The sequence below is a fragment of the Glossina fuscipes genome, unplaced genomic scaffold (genome assembly GCF_014805625.2).
Source record: "Glossina fuscipes isolate IAEA_lab_2018 unplaced genomic scaffold, Yale_Gfus_2 3, whole genome shotgun sequence".
Classification (NCBI taxonomy): Eukaryota; Metazoa; Arthropoda; class Insecta; order Diptera; family Glossinidae; genus Glossina; species Glossina fuscipes.
In genome coordinates this window covers 10,885,792-10,907,637 of record NW_023998417.1, presented here as the reverse complement: position 1 = coordinate 10,907,637, position 21,846 = coordinate 10,885,792, and the positions used below count along the sequence as shown (strand labels likewise).

The following is a 21,846-nucleotide window of genomic DNA, read 5'->3' as shown; positions in this document are numbered from 1 at the left end:
ACGAAGACGATTGTTGATTGAACACAAACACATATGGCCAGACAAACTTAAATCGATTGCCATAATTAAAAGCGACAAAGAGGCAAAGATTGCCTGGAGCTTCACTTTTACTATACATAACACGTGTGTGTCTTTTTTTAATTAACAAAATATTAAAAATTATCACTTCATTTAGAAAATGAATCATGTTAGAAATCAAATGTTGGCCTCTAGTGCCGCTACATTTTCAAGGCTCTCGTGTCTGCTCAAGTTGAATTTATTTATTCTATTTTATAAAATTTATAAAACATTTAAAAGTCTTTGCATTTCATTTAAGCAAACATCAGTGACACTGATCGTAATTCTCGTAAAACATTTAAGATTACCGTTGATCTTTATGTCTTTTTAAGTGTCGTCTATAATAAAAAATTCATGCTCCGATTTATACGCGTGCACAAACACTTCCTAACGCGATCATTATTACAGTCTCTTTGAAGTCGAACGCAACGGAGAAGAAGAAGAACTTTTACATTTCCCTTGATTGTTGCCTTTCAAGTACTTTTGCAGAGCGTATTCATGGCAGTTCAAGAGCACCATTTTTCTTGTTGCCGCTTATTTTCTTTTTATAGTAATTTTTTTATGTCAATTTTTCCATTGTCACTACTAATGTTACCGCTGCCACCGCTACTGTTGCTGCTGCTGTTGCACAAGCTTATAATTAATGCGTTTGTTGTTAATTTCGGGGGCATGTTGTTCGCCTATAAGCATTTACGTCGTTGCTTCATTAACACCATGCAAAGTCAAATAGCCTTTAATAGTCGTTTTTTACGATAACATTAGCAGTCGCATCATATAGATATCAATCTCTGCCCGGCAGTTAGCAGCATGTCGCACGAAGGAAAATTACTTAAGAAAGAAGAAAGATTCCTCACCTAAGAATTGCATTTAAAAACAATCTACAAGAGTATCCTGAAAAATCTTGAATGAATTTCATCCCACATTTATGTTTATGCCCATTTTTATATATACTATACACATATATATATATATGAAGAGATTTGGTAGAGAATTGTTATGTATATTGAGAAGAGGTCGCCGTGTGTAAGGTTGCTTGATTTATGGTCATTTGTTCACTGTCATCTCCCTATAGCAACGCCATTTACCGACAAGAGTGTTTCTAAAACAAATGCATTTACATTTTTAATATCTTCTGCTTATTAGTGTTGTTGCTTCTGCATGGTAAGTAAATAGGTAGGTGGGACACCCGGAATGTTGTTGCTCTTTTAAAGAATTATTAATGTAAGGGGTTGTGAGCGCTCACAAGTAATGAATACCGACATCGATCATAATGAGTGTATGTTTTTAGTGTCACTTAAATATGTGCGATCGCATAACAAACATAACATATTCAAGGCAATAGGGGGGGCGAAAGAGATCTTCTCAATTCAATTCTTAATGTTTAAAAATGCATTCATCCGCACACATACACGCAGGCATAAACGCGCGCGCGCGCACTCACATTAATTGTAAACTCATACCTAATAAAGTTACACTTGAAAATTAATGTTTCGGCATTTAAAACATTTAACTCAATGCATGTTGATGTAGATGATGTTATTGTTATTATTGTTGTTGTTGTTGTTGTATTGCTGCTCTTAAAGTGACAATAACGGCGACAGACGAATAAGCGGACAGACAAAAGCAGCAAAACACAAATGAAGATGTTTGCAGTGATTTAGAAGGCAATAAATTTTGTGGTTTAATGGGGCGGTGGGTTGTTGGTACTGTTACTATTGTTGTTGTTGTTGTTGTTGTTGTTGCTGTTTGTTACATATCGTTCTTTTATATATATATATATTTTTTTTTTTTTTTGTTTTTCTGAAGCCTTGAAATGATTTTCAATTTTTTTTCTTTTTCTCTTCCGATTGCTTTGATTTTTGCCGCTCATTAATGAAATAAGTATCATTCATTCGATATATATTGGGGAACATGTGTAAAATTATTGCTGTTATTTTCGTCAAGAAGTTTATCGACCATAAATGTTCAAAACACTTAAAGTCTCTATTAATGGTTCTAAAGTATTGACGGAAGATTTCCAAAAATGTTGAATTGTTGAAAAATTATATTTTTGTTATTAAATAAATACAACAATTTAAATTGTTAACAGATATTATTTACCTAACAGTTTACGATTTGAAAATTGCTGAGAAAGGAAATTGTGAATCGAAAAGCATTTCATTCACATAAGTTATAGTAAATTGCAAATAATTCCCAATAATTATGAATATTTATGAATATAATCAAGTCATTCAAGAACATTTTCTTCCATTTCTCATAAACAATGTCTAATGGTCAACAATAAAAAAAATAAAAATAAGTCCTTAGCCGGTTTGAAAAGTATTTTGATATAGATTCGCGTGCTATTCGCGTGAGTACAGGCCACGTGCCCATACTCGGTTCCTGCTATGATACCAAGTTTTAAAAATATGTTAAAAATAAATCTTAAAATTTATTTATCTCTTATGTGTCGCGTAAATGTGCCTATGTCCAGTAAGTATACGACGTGTACGTGATTAATAGAAACAAGAAAGAAAATTATATTCGGCCACGATCCAATGTTTCCTAACCATCACCATTATCTGTTTGTATACCGTCGTGGTGTCCTTGATATTTTAATTTAGAATTAATCCACTTAGCTTGTCGCATACTACACTAGAGGTTCCTTCATTTGATACCTAATTGATTATACTACTGGTAAAAAATGAATCCACCATATTTATTTTAGAACTGCATAGTGCTATAGTCTTTTGACCATAGATGTTACACAGACAGAGAGACAGAAAGACAGGTCCCAAGGCCCACAAATAGAGATGGACGGCTATTGCATTCAATTTAATTCTAATTTGAGTTATCTTGGCGGGCAATTGGATACAAAACGAACATTACCGGAACACATTAAGAAGCCTTCGGATCGAACATTGTCAACCACAAACACTCTGTACAAAATTATGCAAAACGTCAAGGGGCCAAGACACGCGAAACGGAGACTTATATGCAGCGAAGCCTACGCGCAAATGATGTAAGTCGTAACGATTTGGGCAGAGAAAGTACAAGCAAAGTAAACATCTTTTGCGAAATTTTGAAGCGCTTCCAAGGCAGTGCACGAGAGATGAGAATGATATCGCCCGACCGCACAGTTCCAAGGGCAGCGGGGACGCTCTTGGCAAGGATATTACCCATCGAGCTGCAATTGAAGTAGCAATTATGTATCCAAAGCAGAAAAAAAGGGAAGAACTACTGGCGAAGGAGATTGCAGCCATGTCTGCAAGCTTAACACTGCCCATGTTGCCGGATAGCAGTGATGGGAAAGCGAATGGAAAAAAAGTTCGATATACACCATTACCAACACACGGACAGATGCACATACTTAAATCGGTTTAGACTTGTCAAGACTAATCAAGGGCAATTACGCTTTATGGATTCTCTGAGGCTTCATTCCGGAGAACGTTTGCACGTTTTAACAAAATGAATATCTCTCTCATCTTTCGTTGATGGATGTAAAAACGATTTGAAATTTGTTAAAAACGTAATATTAGTATTAACTTGCCACATAACGTTTTCCTAAGTAAGTAATTTTTAAAAATTTATTATACATAGTTCTAGAAAGCAGAGTCCGTAATGAGACAAGAATCATCCACTGGATAATATATTAGCTAATAGGACGACTAAAGTGTAAGTGGCGTTAGTAGACTTGCTCTTTTTCATTCTTTTTTTTGTTTTTGTTCTCGTTGTTTGTAACTGAACGCTGAACAATTAATGAAGACTTTATCTGCTTGCAGTAATCAGCGAAAATGCTTACAAATGCGCAAAGCAAAAACTGAAATGTGAAACAGTGGCCAATATGTTAAAGACTGTAGACGTATTCACATGTCTTTCACAAGTTAACATATACATCAGCAATTACAACAAACAGTGCAGCCTGTCTGATCTCTGCAAGAAATGTGGTGTGGTGTTCGGTCAATGAAATTGTTGTTTAACGTTATCTTTTAGGACTACTTTTATAATTCTTTGCAAGTTCGACTATACACATATGTGCGATGCATTCATTTGGCCATTTTGAATACTTTTAATTCTTGATAATTCTTAGAACTGTTACGTTGGCCAATATTCATGAGCCATATATACCATATATGTATATGTATATATATATATATATATATATATATATATTTGCAGACCCATAAAGATATCTATGAACTTCTAAATGCATTGTATGTAGCCAGCAGACTAACAAAAAGGTAAAGAAAACTTCAAAGTGTTTCTTTGTTAAAACCAATCGATAACATAACAAATAAAATTGTTCCCTAGAGATGATATTTCGCTGTCGAACAAGCCCACAAATAGAAGTTCTTCTGCACAAGAGAGAGAGAGAGAGAGTGAGAGAAAGGGAGAGAGAGAGAGAGAGTAGGTAAAACGATAAATGGAATTAATTAGGTATAAAATGTTAAATCGCGTATAACCAGTCATTCATTGCAGTTTGTCTAGCATTACTAAAATAGCATTTTAATAAGCACACGATAAACTCTTGTCAATTTATGACAATTACAAGTGATTAAATTAGTAATGTCCCCACCATAAGTAGCAGCGGACTCGATATTCAATCAACGGAATAAGAATATTTTTTAAAAGTATTATTAATTGCTGTGTAGCGTACACACACACACAAACACACATATATATATATATATATATATATATGTAAAGCCATGTCGAAGGCTTTGATTTTCAAAGTGTGAAAAACGGAATTTTTCCTTCTTTCTCACCGGCTATTCGACCTGTCCTCACCTTCGTTATATATATATATATATATATCCCTCCCCTGACTAATACCTCTTGACGTTATAATTCAATTTACTTTTATTAATTAGCTTATGTTATTAACTAAAATACATAGTTCGAATAATAAACAATGGGGTGTAATTGCCCATAAAAAATCGAACGTCTAAAAATTAAAATTCAAAAGCCTTTATTTAATTTAAATGATCTATCGTCAGCGATTATTGCACGGACCGGAAGGTCTTCCTTTAAAATACCGCTAATTCGGGATCATTAACCGAGTCGGCGGTTCAATTCAGATTCGGAACAAGATACGCAACTTTCTTCTCCAGTATGCCTCTGTTCGAAATCGAATTTGCGTAGGCAATCGATTAGTTGATCAGTACATCAGCTGACTTATTTCGAATGCCGTATTCCCATACCATTCCGTTCTTATCTGTATATAGTTCTTAGTTATTACCGCCTCCCTATAATACTCACAAGATAATAACAAATTAATTGCTATAAAGGCAAAGTAAAGGGAAGGAAAACTAAAATATACTTATCCTACTTTAAATACTTAGGAATAACTTATCACGACGTATAGGACGAAAACTGGGCCTGACAGAGGACAACAGAAACTTGCATTAATCAATTTCGAAATACTTTGTAGCATTGGAGGCCTTTTTTTTTGGAACATAATGCAACACTGCTTGAAATTTTCGAAAACAAGACTTATTGTCGCACATCGTAAATGAAAGGCAGACAATTAGTTTTGTTTTTTTTTCCTTTCTTGAATTAATTAATTAATTTGTAATTGTTTCTCTGCTTTGTTGTGTTTGCTAATCTTTTTTTTTTTTTTTTGGATATTGATTACTACGATCCCCAAACTAATACAACAACATCAAGATGAAATACGCATTAAGCTTTAAATGCCATTGCTTTCAACCGCATAATTATTGCAATTGCCCACAAAAGTTTAGCGGCCAAACCTTGTTCCTGCAAGGCGTCAATGAGGTGGTCAACGGTATTACAGAAGTAAGATGATTTAAATGATTCGAATCGACTCTATCTTATATATACTTGTTCCCCTGAGGTGATGCACATTTGCGGTATACCGTACACTAATACAAAAAGAGCAATTGACGTTATTGCCTATTATTTTCTACATTATAATGAAGTACGTTTTCGTATCGATGCAGTACCGCAGAAGCGGATGTATCGCTTAGATCTTATACAAGATTTGGCATGCAAATGCTTAATGACTAGCCGTGAGGCGCAAATTTCATATACGATTATTAAGCGAGCCTTTAGAGCATTTTATTATGGCACCGATGAAGGCGGAGTAGCGAATCCCTTACTTTATCCGCAATTGAAACATTCGCCAGAGTGCTTATGGTATCATGCGGCGCGTCGAACGGCACAAGTTTACGCCTGCTACGAGGGCATGTTCCCAATTTGTCAAAAGGATCTCGAATTACAAATCCGTACGGTATATTTCAAGGTATATGAGCGTTTGAAAGCACTTCCAAGAGCTGGAGGTCATCAGGAATGCATGTGCCCGAAATGCTTTAAACGCAAGCAGAGAGCAAGTCTAAAACCACAAAGCAGTACTGCTATGTTACATCAAGCAGTCGATTCATACGAAAAGATTTATCAAAAAGAAACAGCTGAAATTGTTGGCGATAGCGCTTATACCAGATCATCAGCTGTTCCGTATATTGGTCATGAGATGGAGAGTTTTGATTTGCTACAGGGCGAAAACCGAACTTGCGATTGTCCTACCCTTGATATGATGAAATTCGAATTGAACGTACCACAACTCGCTGAAATTACTAATACTGGTTTTAGTCAAGGCCCATTCGAATGCTATTGGAATCCGATAACAAAAGAGGAAGCCGAAGCAGTTGATGCGTTACCAGATTTTAAATTACCCGAAGAACAGCCCTGTCCACCGGATACATGTGATGAAGATTTATATTCATTAGAATCTTGCGTCTCAATTTGCGAGTGTACGTGCGATGTATGTGAATGCGTTGAAGAAGAGGAAGAGATGGAAACGATCGAAGAGAAGAGCGAAAGCCGACAAATAGATACGACAGACGATCTTCTTGAAGGTCCGCGAGCACCTAGCGAAAAATATAGTCTTTGCCGCGTTCCAATAAAATTGTTAAGCAAATCTGAAATTTTAGCTTTCCAAAGTAAGCAGAAACCGAAAGATCGAAAAAAAGCAATAAAAAAGAAAGAACGTAAAAAAATTCCAAAAATATCTGCAGAGAAACGTATCGACTCGGACAAAACGCAAATGGAGCAAATTAAAAAAGAAATGCTTTCAACATTTAAGAACGAAACTGAAAAGGAAACTAAATTAAAATTGAAGAACGCCGCTAAAAGAGTAACGCATTTAAGATTTGAGGAATCGTAGTTGTTTCGAAAAACCCGCATCAACCAAATTCAAAATTTCAAATCATACGCGATTGGGGAACATTTTCTTATAATACCACGTGGCACTGTAACCTAAAAACGTACAAAACTGAAATTAAAATAAATATTCTGGAAATAACACCAATTGCAGGGCTCTTAAATTCTACATATATATTAATTCCCGATAGTGAAGTCAACATTCATGGACAAGTTCGTTGCTTATTTACTATTTGCCGAAAGCCCATAGCGTGAGACAAAGCAAGACGAGAGAGTTTATTTAGAGAACACATTTTCTTTATTTATTTTTTTTTTTACCAATTACTCAAGAGATGTCCCCTATTTAAGTAACAGGAGTGACTGAAAAAAATACCCAATGACCATGTAGTCGTACACCTTTAAAGACTGACCACTGATTATAGCTACCATCAAAGAAAATTCTACCGTATTTGAGATTTGAATCGTTTTACTCAGGTGTATAAATACTACTAAGCTGGAAAGAATTAGCGGAAGGTAACTTATTTCTTAAATTGCGGAAACACAACAAATACTACTAAAGCAATTGAACTTGTTAGAGAATATATAATTGAGCCGAGGACAAGGCACTTCGCTCAGGGACAAGAACATTTTTATTTAAACATTCAGTTTGCTTCGTTACCTTTTTAAATTTCGCCGACGGCAAGTCGACATTGGCTAGAGAAAGAGATTGAAGGAGCCAAGCCTTCTCCCAAACACTCTCTACGTTTATCTCTAAATTTTTTTCTCAGAAAAGGGATATACTCTAGTGAATAACTCCAACGCTACGAGTCTCTTCTAAGTTTATGCTTATGTGCTAGAAGAAGCTGGTTAGCTTCCATTTGTCAATCGGCAGTGGTAAGGTAAATTTTGTGATGCTCGCCGAATGGACAACTTCGTCTTCTTCTTCGACGCCAATCCAAAGCTCTTCCTGTCTGTTTAATTTAGGGATTAATAACTTAAAAGAATGGCTGCCCTGGCTTGCTTGCCTCGTTGTTAGTCTTTTCGAAAACTCGTATAAGAGAAATACTGTGATATATAGCATTACGGGAACAGGGTATGTTATGATTGATATTTCAAAAAAAAGAAAACACACTTCTGACTATATATATATAGGTTTATTTCATATCTTATTTTTGAAAGATAAGACGGAAAAAAAATATAATTTTTATTAATCGAAATATATTTGGAATTGAAACTCCCCACCACCCCCCACCCCCCTTTTTTTTTTAAGATATACATATATATGTCCAATGCATAATACTATGCATCCTGATAAATACATACAAAGCTATAAATGTGAATGCTTTCAACCGCACGATTACTGCAGTTGCCCGCAAAAAATCCCGGCCACTATTGTTTTCATAGATAACGTGCAGCATACAGCAAAATCCATATCAAAGGTAAGAGATATTTGTTAATAAACACGAGCTAAGAATGCAAAACAAATGTTTTCGATACGCTATGTTTCACGTAGGTGATGATTATTTGCGGTGTCGAACAAAAGCAAGCAGAGAAATCGATTGATGTTGTTGCGTTTTATTTTTTACATTACGACGAAATACGTTATCATATTAATAGCGTACCGCATAAGCGACTAAATCGTTTAGATCTTTTACACGACTTATCCTGCAAGTGCTCGATGGCTAGAACTGAAATCCAAATATCATATTCAATTATTAAAAGGGCTTTTAAAGCCTTCTATTACGGCACTGACGAGGGCGGTGTACATAATCCTTTATTAAATCCGAAAAGGAAACATGTATCAGATTGTTTATGGTATTATGCTGCTCGTCGTACAGCCCAAATATACGCCAGTTACGAGAGTATGTTCCCGATTTGCCAAAAAAGTATTGAGATAAAAATCAGAGTTGTATACTTAAAACTGAGCAACCATATAAAGTCATCTATACCGTATGATGACGATCGCGATTGCGGCTGCTTGAAGTGCTTTAAACGAATATTAGTCGAAACTCTATGGTCTGCATCCAGTAAGGAGCACTTGCCTGACCCGTCGGCTGTCTATAGCGACAAAAGTTCAACACTGCCTGGATCTGGAATACAAAATGAAAAATGGAAATTTCGAGCAACCCAACCGCAAGTTTGCGATTGCCCTGAGCTTACCGTATCAAATCAAGATAAATCCCTTATAGAAATTGCGGAATCATTGAATATAGGATACAGTCAAGGCCCATTTGAATGTCATTGGCTTCCCATATCAAAGGAAGAAGCTGAAGCAGATGAATTTAAACCTGACGTCTCATTACCTGAGGAATTTCCTTGCCCATCCGAGTCCACTATATTGGAAGAATTTGAATCTGAGCCTTGTGATGCGTCATCCTGCAAATGCACATGTGAAATTTGTGTTTGCGGTTCTCAAGAAATCTGCGATGAAGATGCAGATGTCGAAAGGGAAGTAATTGTAGATGAAGGAACTTTACAAGAAGAAGAGGAAGAAAGCGAAATAACCGTCAAAGCAGAATCAAAACTTGATCTAAGTAAGCGCATGCCAAGTAAAAAATACAGTGGCTGCCATGTTCCTTCGGCGCTGCTAAGCCCGTCTGAGCTAGATGTGTTTAAAACTAAAGAAGACCAAGACCTTAACAAGCCGCGTAAAAAAAGCGATCTATGGAAACTGATGAGAAACGTCTTAAAGTTAACACATCTGAGGGGACAAGGAGAGCAATTAAAACACTCGAAAGAAACTAGCAGTGTTGCAATGCGGAAGAAAAGTAATCAATGGAAATTGTTGAAAAACGTTATGAAATGGCCGCTTACCAGACCGCAACCATTCGTGTCAAAGCTAAATGCGCAAGAATCGAAAGAACTTCAAGGCCTAACAAAAATTGGCGATTAAACGGAGCATACGGGAAAGCAAGAGTACTTATCGAAAGAATAATTAATTATCTTTTAAAAATCCGCATATAATTCGCGAAAGCCATTTAAAGAAAGCTTCAAATGGTAGGTAGTCATCAAGAGTAGCACAGAGAAGTCGAAAAAGTGTCTTGGAAGCTAATCGAGAGGTTTCTTTCCCGTAGTAAAATATTTACATATGCGTAGGTATAGGTTTATAAGTATATATACACATGCACACACCCATATAGTTATATAGGTCCGTAGGTATAGTTATTTATATATATATATATATATATATATATATATATATACATATTTATATATATGTATAAGTATCGGTAGAGTGGCTCATTAAGATTTAAGCGGAATGGTGTTATTTGCGAAACACCTTTCATTAGTAATTGTATCTCATTTCCTGCTAATTCAAATAGTTTATCTGCGAGTTAGAAATTGCAATTGACCTTCTCAACAAGTAAACGCCAACATAGTCCAAAAGCAATAAATCTCTAAACGAATAATGATCAACAAGCAAGACTTTATGTGTTTGTCAACTGCAACTAACTGAGGCACACATTCTCACAGCTCAAACAAAAAACTTAACTAACTCTTAACAGGTACAACTACAGAAAGCACTAAATACACACACACACACACACACACATACATACATACACACACATCCTTGCTTTCCTATATACATATAAAGACATACATACATACATACATACATGTCTATATATATATATATATATATATATATATATATATATATACGTAAATTCATAGATGAATCTTAAAGGCCATCTAAATGGTTGTAGAACCATGCTCACCCATGCTTTTAACAACATGGAAAATCAATGATCGCTACCTCTGCAACAACCGCGCCACACAAAGTATACGAATGCAACCGGTGCGCAAAAACGAGGGCGAAGTGAAGTATAGTAGAAATAGAAGTAAATGGAGGCAAGAAGGATTGTTGTGTTCTTTCTTAACTTGCAAACTATTACTTAACATCAATTCGTATGGCCTTCTGGAATTACAAACAACTTCATTGCCTTGAGTTGGTTAGAAGACCAACTAACTCGTAAGTTACGCTAAGCGAAAATGCTGATCGGTTCGAGTGTTTTGCTTTTGCTACTTCAACTCATTGCTTTTCTAATAGATTTGCCACTAATCCAGAATGGACCATAAGTTTTACATATGTATATATACTGTCATCAGCCATCCTGATGTTGCTCTCTTAGCTCTTTATTTTTTTTATTTTTGGTCTTCTTTTTTTTTCGAATTTTTCCTTTTCTTTTCAGTTACAAACAACAATATCGCAACAAACTTTGTAAAATATATATAGATATATATATATATATATAAAACTGTATATATATATGTGTATCTGCTATACGTTCGATACGTTCGTAGTGGTTTGGGCTGATTGGTTTGTTGGTTGGTTGGTCGGTTGGTTGGATTGATTCTTTCCGGTGAACATTTTGCGCGAAAAACGTGAGCAAAGCAATTAATTAGTCGTACACAAAAACCCTTTTTTTGCCTTGAGTTTCGTTTTGTGGAAAAATTTTAATTGGCAATTGTTGTGCGCTTTGTATGGTCATAAAAATTCCTACACTTCTTTTGGCATTTTCAGCGAGCAGCAGCAGCAGCATACCCGCTATCACCACTAGTTCATGGTATATTTGTATGTATACCATGGTATAAATATATATATATTTATATTTATATGCTTATATGTCACTATCTCTGTACAAAAAACGTTGAAGTACAAAAATCAGCTGCTAACCTCCACCGAAATAAGAATAAACGAATCTTTATATGTTGGTTGCATAAATACATCTGTAGGATTTTCTTAACCCTTTCAGGCAATCGTTCGATTATAGCGGACTAAACACTTTACGACAATCAATATATAAAACAAGAATATTAGAAATTACATATTTACATACTTTCTTTCGATAATTGCACAAAGATATCTACTGCTCCTTCAATTTGAAAGCTAATTTTTTTTTTTCCTAAATATTGAAAAATCATATTGAAGAAGAGGTTTGTTTGGACAATCGGTTTTCCTTATGTCTTTCAAAATTTTGATTTCCAATTATTTGTTCTTGAAGATATGTATGTATGTGTCCTAGCGTTTTCAATTCTAAAGTATGGACGGAAAAATATCTATCCCTAAGCCGGAGATGCTTACCATTTTTTCTGAAATCGTTAGACGGAAAGGATGTCACTTCCAAGTTAGTTTGCAAATTTTTAGGCGATATCTTCATTTTCGCTAACCGGAGAATGTTTACCAAAGATAGATGGCTGGCGGACAGATGGACGGACAAACAGACGAACGGAACATGCCTTCAAGTTTTTGTACATCTTTCTACATGAGCATGTTTACCACAGGCAGACAAGCGGACGAATAAAAGTACCTAAATCAATTCCGAATAAGAAATATTGATCAAGAATATTAAAAAAATCCCATCCATTTCACTAGATGTTGAATAATTGTCCAATAATATTTTTGCGAATTGCGAAAGAAATGGGAAAAAGTCGTAAAGAAAAAATGAAGAGGTGGTCTTCGCCAAGATAGCTCTGCAGCTATTTGATTTTGAAAAAATTATTAAAAGAATGTTGCAAACATTATAAATATACAAATGTAGAATTTTCCCGCTTGCCAAGGGTATGCTCGTCCAAGAAAACTATCAGTTTCGATTTTATAATAAAGACATTTCGAAACTAGAGAGAAAAAGGTTAATGAAAGCATTGCAGCAGGTGTAATATAATCGGAATCGCAATGTAGCTTTTGCTAGACAGGATTGAAAGGTTCTTAAAATCGCTAAAGCTGATGAGGAGAAACTACACATTTGTCCATTTCGTGCTGCGGTATATAAGCGATGTGATCGGGCGGTCGAACGAATAGCTTTCATAGTGCCGAAAGTGGATGGTCGGTGCCTACAAAAACTGAAAATTCTTCTTTCAGCGAGAAAGTGGAACAAATGTCAAGACCAAAACCTGCATTTGCGACGATCAAAAGCTTTGAAAGAAAACTTGAGGGCAACATTTAAGGCTCTAAAGTAAATGCACTACAATTTTATATATAAATTAGGAAAAGTGAGAAAAATTGTGCATCTGAGAACTGGAAGCTGATAACAATCATGAAACACAATATTGTAAATAAGAAATGAACGATTGCGTGCCGCTAATCCTTGCTCTCTTTTTTTTTTTCTATATATGAATTCGTTTGGATATATTATTATAATATTTGTCATTTAGTTATTTCAAAGAAATAGTTCTTTTACTTACCTTGGTTTTGTAATTTTTGTCAGCCATCACAAAAAGTCCGGTGTATACTAGATAGTAATTTGTAATGCAAGAATTTTTAAATTTGGATGACTTAAGCATAATAGACAACACAATTGGTTAATTTCAATAACACAAAGTACACACACACAGCATTTAATTATAATATATATTTCACAAATATTTTTATTAGAAGCGAAACTTTCATGGAATATCCGTTTTGCTATGAATTTACTTCAAAAGAACACCCATTGCATTGGCTTAAGTGAGGTGACCAGAATTTTTTCACTTGGATAAGTGCGCGCAGTATTCTATTGCTTGCTATTGAAAATCCAGTTCTTTAGTAATCGCTTTGTAACCGTTTTTACCGTTAACCGTGCTTCTAAGAAAAGAAGAAGAGCGTACAGAACCCAAAAATCCAGTTTGTCTTTGCCTATAAGCATTTTTTTTCTTTTTTTTTTTTGCCAATCGCAGACAAATTTTTCTAATCTAAATCTTTCTTAGAATCAAGTTTTGGTTCAAGGACAAGGAGCTCATTGAAGCCCATAAAAGAGAATCTATTTCGCTAGTATATCTTATTAAAATGTACAATTACTTTCTGGGCAAGAGTTTCGCGAAAAACAGAAAACACCGCAATTAATTTGGCAAACACTAAACTAAACTATTAAAACAAATTAAATTTATACTCACTACCGAGAAATGTAAACTAATTTCGTAATTACGTGTATAAAATATTGCAATTCGGACAAAAAACTTTTATTTCAAAGAAATGATTTTGCGATCTTGTTGAGCAAACTTAGTAACAGACTATTGTAAATAAACCGCGCGTGAAGAAAACAAACTAAACGAAACGAAGAGTTCTTTTAATGTCGTTTCATAAATAAATATCGCATGATATATCGCATTAGGTTGCGAAAGAAAAACTTATCGATGCTATATGTATAGTAAACATAAAGGCTGAAACAACTACTTCATAACTTTGGCATTGCTTTGTAGGCGAGGTATAGCAAAACGCCTTTTAAAGCGTCGTATATATTAAAATTGCCCATTTTTGATGTTAATATGCACTATATAATTCAAGATATTTTCAAATTTAAGAAATTATGTTTAAAAAAAGTTATACAGGAACTGGAATAAAAATTCGTTGTCTTTGATAAGAATAACTACAGAGATGTTCAAACTTTTATTACAATTTAAGTAGCAAATGCTTCTGCAAATGAGTTCTGCCCAATTAGAGGTAAAGTGTCAATTTATTCTTCTCATTTTTTTTTTTTTTTTTAGGGTGGCTTACCGTAATAATTTCAATAGGTTTGAAGTTCCTTGCAATGGCTACGACGGTAAAATTGTAACAATTTCTTATTGTTATGTAAAATAAGTATTATTTTACTTGTTATATTAAGTGGTAAAATACCAGTTTAATTGAATATTTTTCTTAAAACTTTTTTTATAAACGCTCTCTGGCGGGCTATCACGAAAAGTGTTCGTAATCATAATACATAATCAATGGCTAAAAAACTCTGTTTTTATTTAGTTTATACAGCTAATATGTTTTGTTTACAAAACGAGGTAAAATTCCTATTGATATTTTAATAAAGTTGAACAGCTTGGCAACACTGATTTGGCAAAAAACGAAGCAAAAAGAAAAAATTACTAAGTTTGTGAAAAAGCGAAAAAAAAGGAAAAAATTATTCCCGAAATTTTCTAATAAATTTTTAAGCAAAAAATACGTATATTTCGCACACATATGTATATATATGTACATAAATATTTATAGACGAAATGATTGGAATAAATTATAAACGAATTTATTAAAAAACAAAAAACTAAACAAAAATAAAAACTTTTCAAGAACAACGCAAGAAACATTTATTAAAAAAAAAAAAAAAAAAGTGAAAAAGAACAACAACAACGAAGAATACGAAAACAAAAAGTGTAAAGTTCGTACAAAATAGCAAGTGTTGTTCTTCTTTAAAAAGAGAGGTCAAGTTACTGGATTTCAATATTATTTTACGTAAAACCGTAACAAATAACGCAGGAAAACTTACCTCAAATATCGGCAAAGATCTTGATTGAAAGATCTTTACCGTTGCAACAGTTAGTTAGTCACATGTTGGGAAAAGGAGACCTTGAAAGCCCATAGCATAACATAAAAACGAATGTTTATCCCTACACTGAGAAGCATTAAAAGTAATTGTGTCACAAAATAACTAAAAAAAGGGAAAGAGCAAAAAGAAAGGAAACAAAATGTCCGTACGTACTAAAGTTCTGGGCATGGTAGATGTTATGATGCGAGTTCCCCCAATATTAGTTATCGATGAAATACTCAAAATAGGCATGGGACTGCCCAGTCGTTCCTATACAGACAAAAGTGTGGATAAAGGTGGCGGGGCGAGCGACATCAGCAGTTTCCATCATCAATCCTCAAACAATAGTATAGATGCGGCGGCCGGCACCGACTCAATTAGCAACTTTGATATGTTTACTCAAGTAACGAATGCATCGCTGGAAAAAGCCATAGATAATGCTTCGACTGCCGCCATCGCTGGCGGTGTGCTGAGTAGTTCTTTTGGGAATCTTATAGATGAATTAGCAAAAGATTCGTATTTGTCTGATTTATTGTCAATAACTTCGATAAAATTTGTAATCTGCGTACTTGGTAAGTTCGCGTTATATATATATATATATATATATATATAGACTTGAAAAAGGAAAATCATAGAATTTTCATAAATACTAACATAGCATATAGATAAAGCATAATATAGATAAGCATCGGTCTATGCATATATACATATATATATATATATATATTCGCCAAAATTTTTTCTATTTTTCTTTCTACACTAATCACTTTATTCTCTACTCTCACTTCGCATTGCCTTAAAAAAAAAACTTGATTTTAATTTCTAACCATAACAATGAGTCAACGTCGAAACGAATGACGAAAATTCTCATGAAAGCATTTAATTCCTTTAAAAATGATTTAATTATTTTATAAATTATTCTCTTTTAGGCTTATTCTGTGCTTTAGGTATATTTATGTTGTGGACCCGGCATTTGGTAATGGTGTATATGTTTGTCATATCGTTGGGATTAACATTTTTATCGCATTGGTCCAATGTGTCGGCTTTAGCGCTAATGGAAAATAACTCCTGCATACTAGAAGATATCTTGTCAATGAATACGACCCGACTCCTGGATACAGGCGGTGTTGCGGTATCTTTATTACCGCACTTGGTGGCTCAATGGTTTATGGGCATGTTGTTCGCCTACATTCATTTAGGACCGCGCTATTCCATACTACAAAGGTAATGAAATTTTCTATAAAATAAAAAATGGAATTTTTCTTTTTCACATCACATCTTTTTTGGCATTCCCGAGGAACTCAACGAAGCGTTTTTGTTTCTAAATTGCAACCTTTCAAAAAACTTATTGGCAATATTGGTTAGCATAGAATTTCCTGCAGATTTTGTTTATTTTCATAAACTATACTTTGTTATGTTATTAATATAGTTATTTATATTATTTTCATCTTCTCTCTTCCTTTGTAATAAAATTAACAAACAGGTCTATGCCTTTGATCTTTGCTAGTCCTATACTGTTAGCAACATTACCGCTTAAAATGCGTATCATTAAATATTTACCAATCTTGGCTGCAGCTGTACCGTTACTGTTAACGAAAATCACGATTATGAGCAGCGGCATGGAAGCGGGTAAAACTGTTTACAATGGTTATCAATTTGCTACAAATTTCGTGTCCAATTTCGGGTTATCAGCTTTAATTGAGAATGAATGGCAACGATTGAATGTGCCTAGTGTGTTACGGGTATTTTGGACAATAAGGTAAGATCCAACGATGATGATCAATATATCGTGTGTTTTGATTTAAAAATAGAAATTTCTTCTCTTCAGAATTACTCAGGAATTTCTTGGCTTAGTTTTAAATGATCAAGTTAACGCAATGAATTTGATACCAACATCTCAGAAATTGCTCGTCGACGGTTGTGAAACGTTAACGGCCGTCTTGGGTATGACTTCAATTATTTCGGTGATTTGCCATTACATAGGCAAAGCATTTCAATGGTATCTGTTGACTTTCGAAAACGATGAAGAAAAATCATTAGGTACCGTTTCAGCGGTACTGTTTTACATATTGGCTTTACAGACTGGTCTAACGTCTTTATCACCCGATAAACGCTTCGTACGTTTATGCCGCAATCTATGTTTGCTCTTTACCGCTTTATTGCATTTTCTGCATAATATTGTTTCTCCGATTTTAATGTCATTGAGCGCGGCACGTAATCCATCACGAAAGCGTCATTTTCGTGCTTTAACGGTATGCGCTTTTTTAATAATTGCTCCCATCGTTTTATTAGTGACATTATGGAGTCGCCATTCACCTTCAACGTGGCTCCTCGCTGTTACCGCATTTTCAGTTGAAGTTGTTGTAAAGGTATTTTGAAAATCGATAGTATCGATAATGAAATTATCTCTAATTATGTACTATATTGTTATTAGGTTTGCGTGTCTTTGGCAACCTATTCATTATTTCTCTTGGATGCTCGCCGTCCATCGTTTTGGGAAAAACTTGATGATTATCTGTATTATGTACGAGCGTTTGGTAATTCTGTTGAATTTTGTTTTGGCATTTTATTATTTTTTAATGGTGCTTGGATCTTAATCTTTGAATCTGGTAAGTTTTTGCTTTATGTGCATTAAGCTCTAAGTTTCTCTTTTGCGGAATTCGTTCAAAGTACTTGCACGTATTTTGTGAAAGAAAATTCACAGCTTTATTTACGTTATTGTTATTATTATAAGTTTTAGTTTATTAAATTTTCATGTTATCGCAAAAAGTGTAGATATTTTATTTTAAATATCATAAATTTTCATAAGCTTTCGATAAACTTTGTCATCATAATAAGCATCATCATCTAGAACTCAGACAACTGATGAACAACGGAGAGGCAATTGTGAAATGATTAAAAAATTTCTAATTAAATATCAAAGAGATTTGTTCAGTTTGCTTATATATAATTAAATAATTTTTTTTTTTTTTCAAAATAACAAGTAAGAAAATTAGGCAAGTTTTGCGGCAAGTATTTGATGGACATTATTTCATTAAATATTATAAAGGTTAAACAAAGACACGCAATAAAAGTCAAGCATGTCACTTAACGTCAACTATACTAGATAATGACGACTGCAGAAACGCCCCTAAAAAATTACTTTGTGGTGGAGAAAAGCTTGTCAGAGAAGAATTTAAAGAGGAAAGACCTTCATATTTTCTACGTCCATGGCAAAGTTAAAGTAAAAAAAAAATACATTCATTTTTCATGCAGAGGCATTAGGCCGGCTCAATCTCGTCTCATATGCCTGCCATATATTACTGTGCAAGCGAATTTCAGCAATGATGGATCGTTCCATTTGGAAGCAGAATTTATATAGAAACGTTTGAAGTTTAATGTCAACAAAACAACGCCAGACAAGAATTCGTTCATGTTTCTGTCATTCCGTTCATTCATCCGCCCGTAGACTTGGACTTGTGGTCTTTCACAAATATTTCGCTATAATACTTTTATTCTAAAAAGGGTAATTAAAGCTTCTTCCATTAGAAACTTAACTTTCTTACTTGTTTATACTTTAACAACTTTTTGGGAAAAATGTTGTAAATTTCTTTTAAATTTTTAAAATATTTTCGATCTCTTTCATCTACAAATTGCTTTCTTGACGATCCAATATTTTAAAATAATTTTTAAATAATATAAAAAGAGAAAATAATCAAAATTTTAAAAGTATTCTCAATATTTCGAAAATGTTTTACAAGCAAACTCTATAATCCAATTTTCATAAAAAAAAATAATAAAAAAAAACACTTCAAATCTAGAAAGGCTTTTTCAAGCCTAGAGAAATGTATTTTTGCTATAAAGCAAAATAGAGGCTTTGCAGCAATCCCTTTAAATATTCAACGCCCTCATACATAAGCATATCATGCGAAGCATATATAGGGTTATTCATAAAGGCGCCCTTCACTTCAACCTCGTGCCATCTATAATATGCTTTGTTCCACTGACTGAATTTAATTTAATCTATAATAGGGTGGGATAAAGGTTCACTTGTCTGTTCACCCGTTGTGGCATCCAAAGACCAAAAGAAAAGTCCAGCATGATGCGAAGCATTTATAAGAATTATTTTATATTTCGCCCAAATCTATGTAATTTCTTAACGACATTATTAGAAATGCAAGTCGACGATAATTCATCTGTCTGCACTGAACACGCGTTTCGATGCAAAATGTCTCGAAGTTTTGCTATCATTCTAATTCTAATTTTGATAAGTTAACATGTCCGAAGAAATTTGCCTGAAGAATGGCAATTGAACAAGGAAGGGGCGCCCTATGAATGCAGAGACTCACCGCACCATAAAATCCGAAAATAAACTGTTTTGACAAGTTCATCTAACGACTAAAAAAAAAAAGCGAAATAGACGTTGCGTATGCATGTAAATTTATTTTTATTTGGTTGATTGGTACCGTATAATATAACTTGATAGCACAAAATGCTACAGGCGGCGCGATTAGAGCCATCATGATGTGCATACATGCGTACTTCAATATCTGGTGCGAAGCCCAAGCTGGTTGGTCCGTATTTATGAAGCGGCGTTCGGCGGTGCATAAAATTTCCGCTCTGCCAGAAGCGACGTCCGCCCAACTCCAGGCTTTCGACGATGTTTGTGCCATTTGTTATCAGGTAAGTTCTAAAAATGAATTAAACAAGTAACGATTGCATTTGTGTATCTGCTCGATCATAACGTTTTAGGAAATGTATTCTGCCAAAATAACACGTTGCCGTCACTATTTTCACGGGGTTTGTTTGCGTAAATGGTTATACGTGCAGGATCGATGTCCGTTATGCCACGAAATTATGATGTACACAGACAGACGTGAGGAAAGTGAAGCTGATCGAGCAGTTCATCAGCGTCATCAAGAACAAGCAGCAGGTTTAGCGGCGGCGGCGGCGGCGGCGGCAGCGGCAGCGGCAGCAGCTCAAAATAGTGAAGTACATGCATAATTTATAGGGTTTTCTTTTATACCTATTACATATCCTTTAAAAAGGCATTACAAGGATCCATTCCGGTTCATAGATTCGCTTCACATTTAATAAAAGACTGAAACAAGGCGCAAATATAATACAAAAATTTCAAAATTTTCTTTTTCTAATTAAAAATTTATAAACTAGCGTTTGCAGAGATTTGAAATGTAGAACAAATCAAAGTCGGACCTTGAAATTTTATCAAAAATGCCCGGGCTTGATGAAGGACTTATCACTGAAAAAAGTTCGGTTCACAATGAATGCGAAAAAAACTCAAGCCGCCACCTTTTTAGGATTTCTTTTATCAGACCTGAAAGCAAGATATTATGTTTTGTGTAATAAGTTGGCCCATGAGCCGATTGAAATTCATTCGTGCATCCAATTGCTGCGGCCTTCCATCGTGCTAACAACAAGAGGACTGTCTACAGACTTCTTCTCGATTTTTATCAAAAAAAAAGAAAGACAAAAAAAGTCGAAAAATCTGTAATATTTACTAAGGGTAATAGGTGCCCCGCATCTGTCACAAGGCAAATGGTTCTGTACTTTTTTTTCTGTCCATTTCATTGCTTTTCTTTTTAAATTTTGTTTCTTCAGCCGAGTAAGTTTTTTTTTTTCTTTCTAGGATAATAGCTTATCAGAAGCAGCGGAGAGTTCTTCAAATACACCCAGTATGGTTACGGTCAGCACCAGTGTTTCTGGCGCTAATCTAAATTCCGATGAAGGCTTCGTTACAATTACTAATACCATGAATTCAAATTCAAATAGCTCAACCTCCTCGACGGCTGCGGCTGCCACATTTGCCACAGCGGCAGCCAGCAACACTACACATAGTTTTCGATTTTCACGTAACCTTGGGATGCAGGATTAAGTTAGATATTTGTACATATATATACGTTTATACATAAATAATTATTTCTTCTAACTACTACTAGTGTGTACTTATATATATGTAAAAAAAAAAAAAAAAAAAAAAAGATAGAGATCACAAAAACACAAAATCCCAACCATATGCAGACATTAGAATGAACAGACACACGAGAAAGGAACAAACAAAAAAAAAAAAACAAATTTTATGACAACTTTTAAGAAATATTTTTGTGTTTAACAATTCTTACAAACAAAGGGGAAACAGTAGCAGTGGACGATGATGCTGTTCAATTATTGAGAAGCTTTGTTGCGACTAGAAATAAAGTAAAAAAATTTTTTTGAATTTCTTTTAAAAAAAAAAAAAAAAAAAATGATAATAATTCATAAGAAAAAGACATTAACTAAATTCAAGTCTGCCTCTTTATACGGTCTTCGGCCTTTGGCCAAGTTAGAAACTGGTTTTTTTTTTTTTTTGTTTTATTGAAATGCTTTTACGTTCTGCTATTTTAAA

General features: G+C 34.3%; 2 protein-coding genes across 4 annotated transcripts; both read left to right on the top strand.

Moving 5' to 3' along the window:
• Positions 1-5,893: 5,893 nt before the first annotated feature.
• On the top strand, positions 5,894-7,219 carry LOC119634542. The gene is made up of 2 exons (XM_038028769.1): positions 5,894-6,995; positions 7,071-7,219. Exons 1-2 carry the CDS (start codon positions 5,894-5,896, stop codon positions 7,217-7,219), a joined length of 1,251 nt encoding a protein of 416 aa, XP_037884697.1.
• An 8,038-nt stretch (positions 7,220-15,257) lies between these two features.
• LOC119634805 (protein TRC8 homolog) lies at positions 15,258-21,418 on the top strand. 3 transcript variants are annotated; one of them, XM_038029196.1, is made up of 8 exons: positions 15,258-16,036; positions 16,394-16,688; positions 16,948-17,223; positions 17,293-17,833; positions 17,899-18,073; positions 19,945-20,126; positions 20,196-20,435; positions 21,091-21,418. In XM_038029196.1, the coding sequence occupies exons 1-8, from the start codon at positions 15,625-15,627 to the stop codon at positions 21,334-21,336; spliced, it is 2,367 nt and encodes a 788-aa protein (XP_037885124.1). In that variant the 5' UTR covers positions 15,258-15,624; the 3' UTR covers positions 21,337-21,418. The 3 variants fall into 3 exon arrangements, with proteins under 3 accessions (XP_037885124.1, XP_037885123.1, XP_037885125.1); XM_038029195.1 differs by having other exon boundaries at positions 19,930-20,126; XM_038029197.1 differs by having other exon boundaries at positions 19,930-20,126; positions 20,196-20,430; positions 21,091-21,179.
• Positions 21,419-21,846: the final 428 nt, after the last annotated feature.